The sequence below is a fragment of the Oncorhynchus keta genome, chromosome 21, assembly GCF_023373465.1.
Source record: "Oncorhynchus keta strain PuntledgeMale-10-30-2019 chromosome 21, Oket_V2, whole genome shotgun sequence".
Classification (NCBI taxonomy): Eukaryota; Metazoa; Chordata; class Actinopteri; order Salmoniformes; family Salmonidae; genus Oncorhynchus; species Oncorhynchus keta.
In genome coordinates, this window is record NC_068441.1 from 20212872 (window position 1) to 20228305 (window position 15434).

General features: G+C 46.9%; 2 protein-coding genes across 14 annotated transcripts in view; both read left to right on the forward strand.

Annotated features, from left to right (window-relative positions):
* The window catches only part of mdfi (MyoD family inhibitor), a 56024-nt gene that overhangs the window by 26421 nt on the left and 14169 nt on the right, over positions 1–15434 (forward strand). The window lies entirely within an intron of this gene.
* LOC127910301 (uncharacterized) lies at positions 1567–4257 on the forward strand. 3 transcript variants are annotated; one of them, XM_052473439.1, is made up of 2 exons: positions 1567–3120; positions 3154–4257. In XM_052473439.1, the coding sequence occupies exons 1-2, from the start codon at positions 1579–1581 to the stop codon at positions 3898–3900; spliced, it is 2289 nt and encodes a 762-aa protein (XP_052329399.1). In that variant the 5' UTR covers positions 1567–1578; the 3' UTR covers positions 3901–4257. The 3 variants fall into 3 exon arrangements, with proteins under 3 accessions (XP_052329399.1, XP_052329400.1, XP_052329401.1); XM_052473440.1 differs by having other exon boundaries at positions 3253–4257; XM_052473441.1 differs by having other exon boundaries at positions 3583–4257.

Sequence of the window (15434 nt, forward strand, 5' to 3'; positions counted from 1 at the left end):
GGCTCCTTGCTGTCCCCAGTCCACCTGACTGTGCTGCTGCTCCAGTTTCAACTGTTCTGCCTTATTATTATTCGACCATGCTGGTCATTTATGAACATTTGAACATCTTGGTCATGTTCTGTTATAATCTCTACCCGGCACAGCCAGAAGAGGACTGGCCACCCCACATAGCCCGGTTCCTCTCTAGGTTTCTTCCTAGGTTTTGGCCCTTCTAGGGAGTTTTTCCTAGCCACCGTGCTTTTACACCTGCATTGTTTGCTGTTTGGGGTTTTAGGCTGGGTTTCTGTACAGCACTTTGAGATATCAGCTGATGTACGAAGGGCTATATCAAATCAAATTTATTTATATAATGTGCGCCACTGTGGCGCTCAACTCAAACAACGGTGTGTAGCCTACTGGCGAGGAGCCTGATGATCTAACAGTATAATTCCAATTTGACATTATGTGGTATTGTGTGTAGGCCAGTGACACAAAATCTCAATTGAATACATTTTAAATTCAGGCTGTTACACAACAAAATGTGGAAAAAGTTAAGGGGTGTGAATACTTTCTGAAGGCACTTTATCCGCCTCACGCTCAGAGAAATAAGTAGTACTGCCAGGTTTTACACAGTCAAATGGAACAAATAACTAAACATTTTATCAAGAAATGTACATTTAGCATAGGCTCTTATCCAGAACGACTTACATTTTAGTCATTTAGCAGAGGCTCTTATCCAGAACGACTTACATTTTGTGCAATCATTTTAAAATAACTAGGTGAGGCAACCACATATCACTGTCAATATACTATCGTCCAGTAGCACCCACATCTATAACCATGAAATGCTTTGAAAGGCTGGTCATGGCACACCTCAACACCATCCAATTTGAATACTGCCCCAACAGATCGACAGATGAAGCCATCTCTATTGCAATCCACACTGCTCTCTTCCACCTGGGCAAGAGGAATGTCTATGTGAGAATGCTGTTCTTTGACTACAGCTTAGCATACAATACCATAGTCCCCTCCAAGCTCATCACCAAAATCTGGACCCTGGGACTGAATACCTTCCTCTGCAACTGGATCCTGGACTTTCTGACGGTCCGCCACCAGGTGGTGAGGGTAGGCAACAACATCTCTGCCATGCTGACTGTCAACATGGGGGTCCTTACGAGTGTGCTTAGTCTCCTCCTGTACTCCCTGTTCACCCACGACTGTTTGGCCACGCACGACAAGTTTGCTGACGACATGACAGTGGTAGGCCTGATCACCGACGATGATGAGACAGCATATAGGGGGAGGAGGTCAGAGACCTGGCAGTGTGGTGCCATGACAACAACCTCTCCCTCAACAAGACAAAGGAGCTGATTGTGGACTACAGGAAATGAAAGGGCGAGCACGCCTCTACCCACATTGACAGGGCTGTAGCGGAGGGGGACGAGAGTATCAAGTTCCTCAGTGTCCACATCACCAAGGACTTAACATGATCCTCTCACACCAGCACAGTGGTGAATAAGGGATGACAGAGCCTCTCCCTCCTCAGGAGATTGAAAAGATTTGGCATGGTTTGGTATGAACTGAACCACCCTAGATCGCATGGCGCTACAGGGGGTGGTGTGGACGGCCCACTACATCACTGGGTCCGAGCTCCCTGCCATCCAGGACCTCTATACCAGGTGGTGTCAGAGGAAAGCTTGGAAAATTGTCAAAGACCCTAGCCACCCAAGCCAGAGACTGTTCACTCTGTTACCACACGGCAGGCGGTACCGGAGTGCCAAGTCTGGGACCAAAAGGCACTTGAATAGCTTCTACCCCCAGGCCATAAGACACCTGAACAGCTTCTACCCCCAGGCCTTAAGATACCTGAACAGCATCTACCCCAAGGCCATAAGACACCTGAACAGCTTCTACCCCAAAGCCATAAGACACCTGAACAGCGTCTACCCCAAGGCCATAAGATACCTGAACAGCGTCTACCCCAAGGCCATAAGATACCTGAACAGCGTCTACCCCAAGGCCATAAGATACCTGAACAGCGTCTACCCCCAGGCCATAAGATACCTGAACAGTGTCTACCCCCAGGCCATAAGATACCTGAACAGCGTCTACCCCCAGGCCATAAGACACCTGAACAGCATCTACCCCAAGGCCATAAGATACCTGAACAGCGTCTACCCCAAGGCCATAAGATACCTGAACAGCGTCTACCCCAAGGCCATAAGATACCTGAAAAGCGTCTACCCCAAGGCCATAAGATACCTGAACAGCGTCTACCCCAAGGCCATAAGATACCTGAACAGCGTCTACCCCCAGGCCATAAGATACCTGAACAGCTTCTACCCCCAGGCCATAAGATACCTGAACAGCGTCTACCCCCAGGCCATAAGATACCTGAACAGCTTCTACCCCCAGGCCATAAGATACCTGAACAGCGTCTACCCCAAGGCCATAAGACACCTGAACAGCGTCTACCCCAAGGCCATAAGAAACCTGAACAGCTACTACCCCAAGGCCATAAGACACCTGAACAGCTACTACCCCAAGGCCATAAGACACCTGAACAGCTACTACCCCAAGGCCATAAGACACCTGAACAGCATCTACCCCAAGGCCATAAGACACCTGAACAGCTACTACCCCAAGGCCATAAGACACCTGAACAGCTACTACCCCAAGGCCATAAGACACCTGAACAGCTTCTACCCCAAGGCCATAAGACACCTGAACAGCTACTACCCCAAGGCCATAAGACACCTGAACAGCTTCTACCCCAAGGCCATAAGACACCTGAACAGCTTCTACCCCAAGGCCATAAGACACCTGAACAGCTACTACCCCAAGGCCATAAGACACCTGAACAGCTTCTACCCCAAGGCCATAAGACACCTGAACAGCTACTACCCCAAGGCCATAAGACACCTGAACAGCTTCTACCCCAAGGCCATAAGACACCTGAACAGCTACTACCCCAAGGCCATAAGACACCTGAACAGCTACTACCCCAAGGCCATAAGACACCTGAACAGCTTCTACCCCAAGGCCATAAGACACCTGAACAGCTTCTACCCCAAGGCCATAAGACACCTGAACAGCTTCTACCCCAAGGCCATAAGACACCTGAACAGCTACTACCCCAAGGTCATAAGACACCTGAACAGCTTCTACCCCAAGGCCATAAGACACCTGAACAGCTTCTACCCCAAGGCCATAAGACACCTGAACAGCTACTACCCCAAGGCCATAAGACACCTGAACAGCTTCTACCCCAAGGCCATAAGACACCTGAACAGCTTCTACCCCAAGGCCATAAGACACCTGAACAGCTACTACCCCAAGGCCATAAGACACCTGAACAGCTTCTACCCCAAGGCCATAAGACACCTGAACAGCTACTACCCCAAGGCCATAAGACACCTGAACAGCTTCTACCCCAAGGCCATAAGACACCTGAACAGCTACTACCCCAAGGCCATAAGACACCTGAACAGCTACTACCCCAAGGCCATAAGACACCTGAACAGCTACTACCCCAAGGCCATAAGACACCTGAACAGCTTCTACCCCAAGGCCACAAGACACCTGAACAGCTTCTACCCCAAGGCCATAAGACACCTGAACAGCTTCTACCCCAAGGCCATAAGACACCTGAACAGCTACTACCCCAAGGCCATAAGACACCTGAACAGCTTCTACCCCAAGGCCATAAGACACCTGAACAGCTTCTACCCCAAGGCCATAAGACACCTGAACAGCTACTACCCCAAGGCCATAAGACACCTGAACAGCTTCTACCCCAAGGCCATAAGACACCTGAACAGTTCATCAAATGCCCACCTGGACTATTGCATTACATTTCTACTCACACTGACTCTATGCACACTGACTGGACTCTACCCACACACTCACACAGTGCACTGACACTCCAACACATACACACACACTACATTCACTCACACACACAAAACACACACACATGCATATTGACGCTACACACACACTCACGCACATACACACTTTCACACATGCTGCTGCTACTCTGTTTATTATCTATCCTGATTACCTAGTCACTTTTAGCCCTACCTACATATACATATTACCTCAATTATGTCAACTACAGTACCTCGTACCCCTGCACATTGACTTAGTACCGGTACTCCTTGTATATCACCTCATTATTGTTATTTTATTGTGTTACTATTTTTTTTAAACAATTTTTAACTCTGCATTGTAGGGAAAGGGTTTGAAAAGTAAGTATTTCATGGTAAAGTCTACACCAGCGCAAGTGAAGAATACTATTTTATTTGACACACACACACACACACACACACACACACACACACACACACACACACACACACACACACACACACACACACACACACACACACACACACACACACACACACACACACACAGAGCCTCTTCATCAGAGCAAGATCACTTTTCCTATTTATCTTAGCATGTTGTTTGGATGGCTTTGATATTTTCTTTGATATATATATACTGCAACCTGTGGTTACGGACAAAGGCACCCATCTTTTCTGTAAAAGCGGAACTTTACAGTCGTCTTAAAGATGGCTTATAGAGCACTTTCAACGGCAGTTTGAGGGATTTTATATACACTGTTAAAAAAGTTTAAAATAACAGCTAGCAAGACACCTTGGTGTTTTACAAACGACAGAGAAACAACTGTAGTCTGTACTAGAGACAACTCAGAATTGGGTTGTTTAAAGATACAGCCCTCTGTTCGCGCTACCCACAAACACATACTCCGAGTAGCTGTTTTAACAGCAGCTGTCTAACTCTAATGTAGTCCAATGTGTTTCACCTTTCCTGTGTGTTTCTGATCAGAATAGGAGGGTTAGGGTCCAGATGAGAGAGAGGGCAACAAGACCTGGTCCATGGAAGTTTGGGTGTGTGGATTGTGTGTCTCGTGAGAACTAGAGCAGTGAAAGGGATAATGAATGGTGAGTAGAGCTGCAGTAGGTCAGAACTGCTGCTGTGCTGTGGTCACACTTAGCAGGCAGAGTCTGACTGGTCAGGGAATTAAAAAGTATATATCTGACCCCTCCCCACGATATGGCACTGAGGGAAAGAGAGGAGGAGGAAGAGGGAGTTGGGAGAGAAGAGTGAGAAACCGAACTGAGGGGTGAGGGGGGGGGGACCAGACAGGACAGGAAAGAGAGGACGGGTAGAGAATGGAAGGACAGCGGTTAGAATAACACTGTGTCTGTGTCTGTCTCTCGGATGGCAGATCAAACCCAGCTGTCTCCCATTTGCCCAGGAATGAGTCTGCACCTCTCAGAAGCGTGTGTGTGTGTAGTCCTGCATAATTACAGCTTCATCATAGACCGCCTGGCTCCAGTAAGGACATATAAAACACGTAATCTCACATACATTTAATGCAGTGTGTGTGTCCTCACATACACAAACACTGCAGGTTTCACAGGCATACACATAGACCCTTAAACATTCCCACCGGGTTGGATTTTACTGTCTCCAGATACACACACACACACACACACACACACACACACACACACACACACACACACACACACACACACACACACACACACACACACACACACACACACACACACACACACACACACACACACACACACACACACACACACACACACACACACACACACACACACACACACACACACACACACACACACACACACACACACACACAAACAATGATGCTCTCACTCAGTCTGTTTGAGCCAGATGAGTAATTGTACAGTCTGTGTTCCATCCAGTGAATAGCTTGGAGACATCAGTAGATCAGGCGTAGGCAACCCTGGTCCTGGAGGGCTGCAGGAACTTTATGTTCTTCATTTAACCGACCTGGGAAACCAGGTGTGTTGAATTTAGGCATTCACTGAACCGATCAATTAGCTGTGGAGCCTAGTTGTCCATGTTTGTTTGTTATATGTGGTAGTCTTAAGCCGTGTTCACATGGGCAATTTGAAGCGACACAAATCCCCCCCAAAAATGCATATCTGATTCAAATCTGTTCTTTTTCCTGGAGTCTGAACAGCCAAAAAGCACATGGGATTGTATATTGCAAGCCACATTTCAAAACACCTTCGTAGCTGGTTTGAAGTCAGATACCAATCTGATTCCTGGCTATGTGACTTGTGTCTGAACGGTCAAATCTGATTTATTTGCTTTCAAGTGGTTTTTAGACTGTTAGGGCTTAACAGTTAAAAGTTTTGGGCCAGTAACCGAAAGGTCACTAGTTCGAATCCCCGAGCCAACTAGGGGAAAAAACTGTCAATGTGTCCTTGAGCAAGGCACTTAACTCTAATCGCTCCTATGAGTCGATCTGGGTAAGAGCCTCTGCTAAATGACTTAAATGTACATTTGGCATATCTAGGTGCTTGCTAGCTACTCTGAAAGTTTGACAATAACATGTGGTAACTTGTCGATTGTTTAAAGACAAATGGCGACCTTACTATCTAGTTGTCTGCTGTGCTTAGCCAAAAAGGACTTGTTTTTAAAGTCGGATCATCTTATCCTTTGAGGCTTTTAAAAGTGTTCTCATACTATGATTTTGTAAATTCATCCATGGCAGGTATTGTTGTCACCTTAGCCTGCTACACCACCAATCAGACTACACCACTGCGCACACACCCATTGTTACTATGACAACGAGAGTAGCCATGTCAGCAAATGACTGATGTCTAAACATGCACAAATCCGATTTGGTAACCTGCTGTTTGGACAGTCAATATTCCAAAACGGATTTGAAAAAGAAAACTGATTTGAGCATTAAGGCCTCCAGTGTGAACCAGGCTTAAGAGCACTGTACATTGGCAACTCTACCAAAGGACAAACAACATAGCTTCAGTCAGTAACAAAATATTGCTGTTTCAGTTGTATTCAGCAACTTGAGGAGACATTCATTAACTTTAGAAGAATTCAAGTATAACAGTTCATAGCTTTTTTTGTTTGTCGTCTTCATAAGGGTTTTGTGAATGTGTATGTCCTTCCTCTTTCTCTCACTCTCTGTCTCTCTGTCTCTCTGTCTCTCTCTCTCTCTCTCTGTCTGTCTCTCTGTCTCTCTCTCTCTCTCTCTGTCTGTCTCTCTGTCTCTCTGTCTCTCTCTGTCTCTCTGTGTCTCTCTGTCTCTCTGTCTCTCTGTCTCTCTGTCTCTCTCTCAATTCAATTCAATTCAATTCAAGGGCTTTATTGGCATGGGAAACATGTGTTAACATTGACAAAGCAAGTGAGGTAGACAACATACAAAGTGAATATATAAAGTGAAAAACAACAAAAATTAACAGTAAACATTACACATACAACAGTTTCAAAACAGTAAAGACATTACAAATGTCATATTATATATATATATATATATATATATACACACAATGTACAAATAATTAAAGGACACAAGATAAAATAAATAAGCATAAATATGGGTTGTATTTACAATGGTGTTTGTTCTTCACTGGTTGCCCTTTTCTCGTGGCAACAGGTCACAAATCTTGCTGCTGTGATGGCACACTGTGGAATTTCACCCAGTAGGTATGGGAGTTTTTCAAAATTGGATATGTTTTCGAATTCTTTGTGGATCTGTGTGATCTGGGGAAATATGTCTCTCTAATATGGTCATACATTGGGCAGGAGGTTAGGAAGTGCAGCTCAGTTTCCACCTCATTTTGTGGGCAGTGAGCACATAGCCTGTCTTCTCTTGAGAGCCATGTCTGCCTACGGCGGCCTTTCTCAATAGCAAGGCTATGCTCACTGAGTCTGTACATAGTCAAAGCTTTCCTTAATTTTAGGTCAGTCACAGTGGTCAGGTATTCTGCCGCTGTGTACTCTCTGTGTAGGGCCAAATAGCATTCTAGTTTGCTCTGTTTTTTTGTTAATTCTTTCCAATGTGTTAAGTAATTATCTTTTTGTTTTCTCATGATTTGGTTGGGTCTAATTGTGCTGTTGTCCTGGGGCTCTGTAGGGTGTGTTTGTGTTTGTGAACAGAGCCCCAGGACCAGTTTGCTTAGGGACTCTTCTCCAGGTTCATCTCTCTGTTTGTGATGGCTTTGTTATGGAAGGTTTGTGAATCGCTTCCTTTTAGGTGGTTGTAGAATTTAATGGCTCTTTTCTGGATTTTGATAATTAGTGGGTATCGGCCTAATTCTGCTCTGCATGCATTATTTGGTGTTTTACGTTGTACACGGAGGATATTTTTGCAGAATTCTGCGTGCAGAGTCTCAATTCGGTGTTTGTCCCATTTTGTGAAGTCTTGGTTGGTGAGCGGACCCCAGACCTCACAACCATAAAGGGCAATGGGCTCTATGACTGATTCAAGTATTTTTAGCCAAATCCTAATTGGTATGTTGAAATTTATGTTTCTTTTGATGGCATAGAATGCCCTTCTTGCCTTGTCTCTCAGATCGTTCACACCTTTGTGGAAGTTACCTGTGGCGCTGATGTTTAGGCCAAGGTATGTATAGTTTTTTGTGTGCTCTAGGGCAACAGTGTCGAGATGGAATTTGTATTTGTGGTCCTGGTGACTCGACCTTTTTGGAACACCATTATTTTGGTCTTACTGAGATTTACTGTCAGGGCCCAGGTCTGACAGAATCTGTGCATAAGATCTAGGTGCTGCTGTAGGCCCTCCTTGGTTGGTGACAGAAGCACCAGATCATCAGCAAACAGCAGACATTTGACTTCGGATTCTAGCAGGGGGAGGCCGGGTGCTGCAGACTTTTCTAGTGCCCGCGCCAGTTCGTTGATATATATGTTGAAGAGGGTGGGGCTTAAGCTGCATCCCTGTCTAACCCCACAACCCTGTGTGAAGAAATGTGTGTGTTTTTTGCCAATTTTAACCGCACACTTGTTGTTTGTGTACATGGATTTTATAATGTCATATGTTTTACCCCCAACACCACTTTCCATCAGTTTGTATAGCAGACCCTCATGCCAAATTGAGTCGAAGGCTTTTTTGAAATCAACAAAGCATGAGAAGACTTTGCCTTTGTTTTGGTTTGTTTGGTTGTCAATTAAGGTGTGCAGGGTGAATACATGGTCTGTTGTACGGTAATTTGGTAAAAAGCCAATTTGACATTTGCTCAGTACATTGTTTTCATTGAGGAAATGTACGAGTCTGCTGTTAATAATAATGCAGAGGATTTTCCCAAGGTCTCTCTCTCTCTCTCTCTCTCTCTCTGTGTCTCTCTCTCTCTCTCTCTCTCTCTCTCTCTCTCTCTCTCTCTCTCTCTCTCTCTCTCTCTCTCTCTCTCTCTCTGTCTCTCTGTCTGTCTCTGTCTCTCTCTGACCACACCTAGCAAGACCATTATCTGGGAGAGATGCATATATCTCGCACACACACACAATCACGCACACTAAATGTTTGGGTTCCACTGGTGTTGTGAGTCACACTGTCTCGACCCTGAATGAACACACACAGCCCCAAGAAATAGGTCAGATACACACTCACATACACACGCCTCTGAATGGAAATGTCAACAGAGGGAGTTAAGTGGGCTAGGTTCCGAATTGCTGCAGAACAAGTGTCTACACGCAACACGCCACATGCTACAACCAAATGAAACACCTCTCTCTACTCTCCTACATTTGAGCATTTTTGGTCTGTTTGGTGGTAACTGTGATTGTTCGGGTGTCGCTATGACTACTGTAGGGAGGTGAGTCTGGCAGTATAGTTTTTGGCAGTCTCTCTTGGGAATCTAACCATGTGATGTTAGAGTTATCATCATAGTTGATGTACTAATTATGTTAATCCTTTACCTGGCCTAACAGTTTATAGTCAGAAGTGTTGGATTCTGGGGGTCACGACACACCAGGGGGCCTCTCCTCTCTTCCACCTCGGTGCATTCGGGGAAGCAACCTGACAGTAACTCTTGGTTTCTGAGTTACCGCAAAATAACCACAGCATCTGTAATGATGGTGTGTTTGAGAGGCTGTGTCAGAGATAGATTGGGTAATGCTAAGAGAGAGACTGGATGTAGGGTTATGGTGAGTTGGGGCGGGGCGGGTAGTATTGAAATCCTTATGAAACAGGTTTCTGTGTGTGTTTGGGTTGTCTGGGTCTGTGGGGTGTGTGTGTGTCTGGGGTGTCTGGGTCTGTGGGGTGTGTGTGTGTCTGGGTGTCTGGATCTGGGTGTCTGGGTCTGGTGTGTCTGGGTCTGGTGTGTCTGGGGTGTGTGTGTAAGTGTAGGTCTGGATCCAACATTATTCTCTCTTTTATTTTATGTCCTCCATAAAACCAGCTCCATACCCTGTGCTGCTGCCCAGCTCCATACCCTGTGCTGCTGCCCAGCTCCATACCCTGTGCTGCTGCCCAGCTCCATACCCTGTGCTGCTGCCCAGCTCCATACCCTGTGCTGCTGCCCAGCTCCATACCCTGTGCTGCTGCCCAGCTCCATAACCTGTGCTGCTGCCCAGCTCCATACCCTGTGCTGCTGCCCAGCTCCATACCCTGTGCTGCTGCCCAGCTCCATACCCTGTGCTGCTGCCCAGCTCCATACCCTGTGCTGCTGCCCAGCTCCATACCCTGTGCTGCTGCCCAGCTCCATACCCTGTGCTGCTGCCCATCTCCATACCCTGTGCTGCTGCCCAGCTCCATACCCTGTGCTGCTGCCCAGCTCCATACCCTGTGCTGCTGCCCAGCTCCATACCCTGTGCTGCTGCCCAGCTCCATACCCTGTGCTGCTGCCCAGCTCCATACCCTGTGCTGCTGCCCAGCTCCATACCCTGTGCTGCTGCCCAGCTCCATACCCTGTGCTGCTGCCCAGCTCCATAACCTGCGCTGCTGCCCAGCTCCATACCCTGCGCTGCTGCCCAGCTCCATACCCTGTGCTGCTACCACAAGAGTTAACCAACTACAGACAACATGTACAAGCCCCATCTCATCCAGACCCCCACTTTCACCTGCCATTTCCCTATCCCTCCCTCTATCATCCCTATACCTCCATCCCCTTTATACCTCCCTCCATTCTATATAACTACATCCATTCCCTGATACCTCCCTCCATTTCCCCATACATCCCACCATTCCCCTATACCTCCTTCCATCTCCCTATACCTCCCACCATTCCCCTATACCTCCTTCCATCCCCCTATACCTTCCTCATCCCCCTGTACCTCCCTCCACCCCTATACCTCCCACCATTCCCCTATACCTCCTTCCATCTCCCTATACCTCCCTCCATCTCCCTATACCTCCCACCATTCCCCTATACCTCCTTCCATCTCCCTATACCTCCCACCATTCCCCTATACCTCCTTCCATCTCCCTATACCTCCCACCATTCCCCTATACCTCCTTCCATCTCCCTATACCTCCCACCATTCCCCTATACCTCCTTCCATCTCCCTATACCTCCCACCATTCCCCTATACCTCCTTCCATCTCCCTATACCTCCCACCATTCCCCTATACCTCCTTCCATCTCCCTATACCTCCCACCATTCCCCTATACCTCCTTCCATCTCCCTATACCTCCCACCATCCCCCTATACCTCCCTCCACCCCCTATACCTTCCCCATCCCCCTATACCTCCCTCCACCCCCTATACCTCCCTTATCCCCCTATACCTTCCCCATCCCCCTATACCTCCCTCCACCCCCTATACCTCCCTTATCCCCCTATACCTTCCTCATCCCCCTATACCTCCCTCCCCCTATACCTCCCTTATCCCCCTATACCTTCCTCATCCCCCTGTACCTCTCTCCTTCCAACCCTCCTCCCGCTCCAGTTAAATGTTGGCCGTAGGTACAGCGTTCCCTCCCCAAATCCCAACCTTAATCAAACCTCCCTCCATTTCCCCATACATCCCACCATTCCCCTATACCTCCTTCCATCTCCCTATACCTCCCACCATTCCCCTATACCTCCTTCCATCCCCCTATACCTCCCTCCATCTCCCTATACCTCCCACCATTCCCCTATACCTCCTTCCATCTCCCTATACCTCCCACCATTCCCCTATACCTCCTTCCATCTCCCTATACCTCCCACCATTCCCCTATACCTCCTTCCATCTCCCTATACCTCCCACCATTCCCCTATACCTCCTTCCATCTCCCTATACCTCCCACCATTCCCCTATACCTCCTTCCATCTCCCTATACCTCCTTCCATCTCCCTATACCTCCCACCATTCCCTATACCTCCTTCCATCTCCCTATACCTCCCACCATCCCCTATACCTCCCTCCACCCCCTATACCTTCCCCATCCCCCTATACCTCCCTCCACCCCCTATACCTCCCTTATCCCCCTATACCTTCCCCATCCCCTATACCTCCCTCCACCCCCTATACCTCCCTTATCCCCCTATACCTTCCTCATCCCCCTATACCTCCCTCCCCCTATACCTCCCTTATCCCCCTATACCTTCCTCATCCCCTGTACCTCTCTCCTTCCAACCCTCCTCCCGCTCCAGTTAAATGTTGGCCGTAGGTACAGCGTTCCCTCCCCAAATCCCAACCTTAATCATTACAGAGACAATGTAAAACTGACCTAAGATCAGCATCTGCAAGCAACTGAATCCAACTCTACCTTCCTCCCTCCCTCTCATCCTCACTTCATCCTTCCCTCCCCCCTCCCATCCTCCCGCTGTTGCGTCTGGTTTTCTCTGTTGATGCAGATGGCTTGTGTGTGTATGGGGCTCGTGCTGCGTGTGCATGTTTGTGTGTGAGTGTGTGCATACATTTGGAAGTTGTACAGTTGTATCATCAGCACCCTACAGGAACACTGTGACTAACTTTATAGACCCCCTCACTCTGCCTCAACCACATCAATAAAGAGAGAGAGAGTTTGTCTATGGCTGGTACACTGATTATGAAATATGAAATAGTGGCTCTTGCTGCTACTAGATGACTATGGTTTGTGTGTGCGCGATGATGTCATGATGTAAAGGACATGTGTAGATGAAAACAGAAACGAGGTGGCATTCTGCAGCCCAGATGCTCTGTCTCGCAGTGATGACATCATGCTTGTAGCATGTGTCTGGCGCTGGGCCTCTGACAAGCTGTCTGAGAACAATGTGCAGAGTGAGCTGTTAGAGTGTGTGTGCGTGCTGTTGTGTGTGTGGTGCCACATGTGTGTATGTTATTCTCTTTGGTAGTTGGGTAGTGTGTTTCTGTTTCTCTAGCACATTGATTCAATAAAGCAGCCTCATAGTTGATACACGTCATTGACACGGTCAGTGGCTTAAGCCTACGTCACAGTCCTATACAGACTGCCAGTAAAAAGCTCTGAATAAGTGAGTGTTGGTTACACTATTCTAACTCATGATAAATCCTCCTTTGGGCTCTCCTGTTTTTATGGGAGTCTTATAATAAGCTCTGTTAGTAATTTTTTGTCAGTTCTGAGTAAGAGAAGGATGCGAGAGAGAGATGAGGGAGGAGCGGTGTGTGTTTGGGGGTTGGTAACTGGGTGAAAGGCTGTCTGACTCTTGACTGATCTTTAATTTGGGGACCTTCTGTTTCCATCCAAACCTCAGTTCTTCTTCTGCTCCTACAGGTGGTCGTCACTAGTTACCACAGCCACAAAGTAATAAACCCTGCCTATTTATACAGTTTGTCTTCTTAAAATCTGATTTTAACTTTAACCCTAACCTTAACCACATGACTAACTCGAATAAAAAAAATATAAAAAGTAAACATTTTTTTCACAAATATTTACGATATAGACAATTCTGACTTTGTGGCTGTGGTCACTAGTGACAACCCTGTTACACTGTCCCCCATCACCACCACTCTCACTGTTAGTCAGAGTCCAGTGCTCTGTCAGACCCCTCAGTCACACTCCCTCATTTACTTTCTCTGGCACCACAATGAAACACAGAGATGGGATTCATGACTCAATTTGTACAACTTCAGTCAGAAAACACTCCATACAGACAATAGCAATATTTTGTTTGTAGCTTTGTAAGGCGTACAATCACGCACACACAATACTGCCATGGAAAGGCTGAGTTGGCAGCTTGGTGAGGTACGTATGATGCTGGGATCATTAAAGGGGATGTGAACTGGGTTAGCGTGTTGCCGGTGTGAAATGTAACAAGATCGTGACACAATGCCTTTAATTACACACCAGTCTGTGATGAATCTCTCCTCTTCCTCATCCTCCTCTTTCTCCTGGAGGTGTCGGACCTGAAGGTGACACACACGCACACGCACACAAAGGGCCTGGAAAGAGTACATCATTTCTGTTGAAGGAGACCATTTGTCACCGACAGTGAACCCCAACTTAACCTCTGACCCATTCTTTCCCCTTCCCACTCTCCTCTGTGTTAACTTTCATGTTTCCCTTCCCACTCTCCTCTGTGTTAACTTTCATGTAGCCCTTTCCTTCTCTCCTCTGTGTTAACTTTCATGTTTCCCTTCCCACTCTCCTCTGTGTTAACTTTCATGTTTCCCTTCCCACTCTCCTCTGTGTTAACTTTCATGTTTCCCTTCCCTCTCTCCTCTGTGTTAACTTTCATGTTTCCCTTCCCACTCTCCTCTGTGTTAACTTTCATGTTTCCCTTCCCACTCTCCTCTGTGTTAACTTTCATGTAGCCCTTTCCTTCTCTCCTCTGTGTTAACTTTCATGTTTCCCTTCCCACTCTCCTCTGTGTTAACTTTCATGTTTCCCTTCCCACTCTCCTCTGTGTTAACTTTCATGTTTCCCTTCCCACTCTCCTCTGTGTTAACTTTCATGTTTCCCTTCCCACTCTCCTCTGTGTTAACTTTCATGTAGCCCTTTCCTTCTCTCCTCTGTGTTAACTTTCATGTTTCCCTTTCCTTCTCTCCTCTGTGTTAACTTTCATGTAGCCCTTTCCTTCTCTCCTCTGTGTTAACTTTCATGTAGCCCTTTCCTTCTCTCCTCTGTGTTAACTTTCATGTTTCCCTTCCCACTCTCCTCTGTGTTAACTTTCATGTTTCCCTTCCCACTCTCCTCTGTGTTAACTTTCATGTTTCCCTTCCCACTCTCCTCTGTGTTAACTTTCATGTAGCCCTTTCCTTCTCTCCTCTGTGTTAACTTTCATGTTTCCCTTTCCTTCTCTCCTCTGTGTTAACTTTCATGGTTCCCTTTCCTTCTCTCCTCTGTGTTAACTTTCATGTTTCCCTTTCCTTCTCTCCTCTGTGTTAACTTTCATGTTTCCCCTTCCCACTCTCCTCTGTGTTAACTTTCATGTTTCCCCTTCCCACTCTCCTCTGTGTTAACTTTCATGTTTCCCTTCCCTTCTCTCCTCTGTGTTAACTTTCATGTAGCCCTTTCCTTCTCTCCTCTGTGTTAACTTTCATGTTTCCCTTTCCTTCTCTCCTCTGTGTTTACTTTCATGTTTCCCCTTCCCACTCTCCTCTGTGTTAACTTTCATGTTTCCCTTCCCACTCTCCTCTGTGTTAACTTTCATGTTTCCCTTCCCTTCTCTCCTCTGTGTTAACTTTCATGTAGCCCTTTCCTTCTCTCCTCTGTG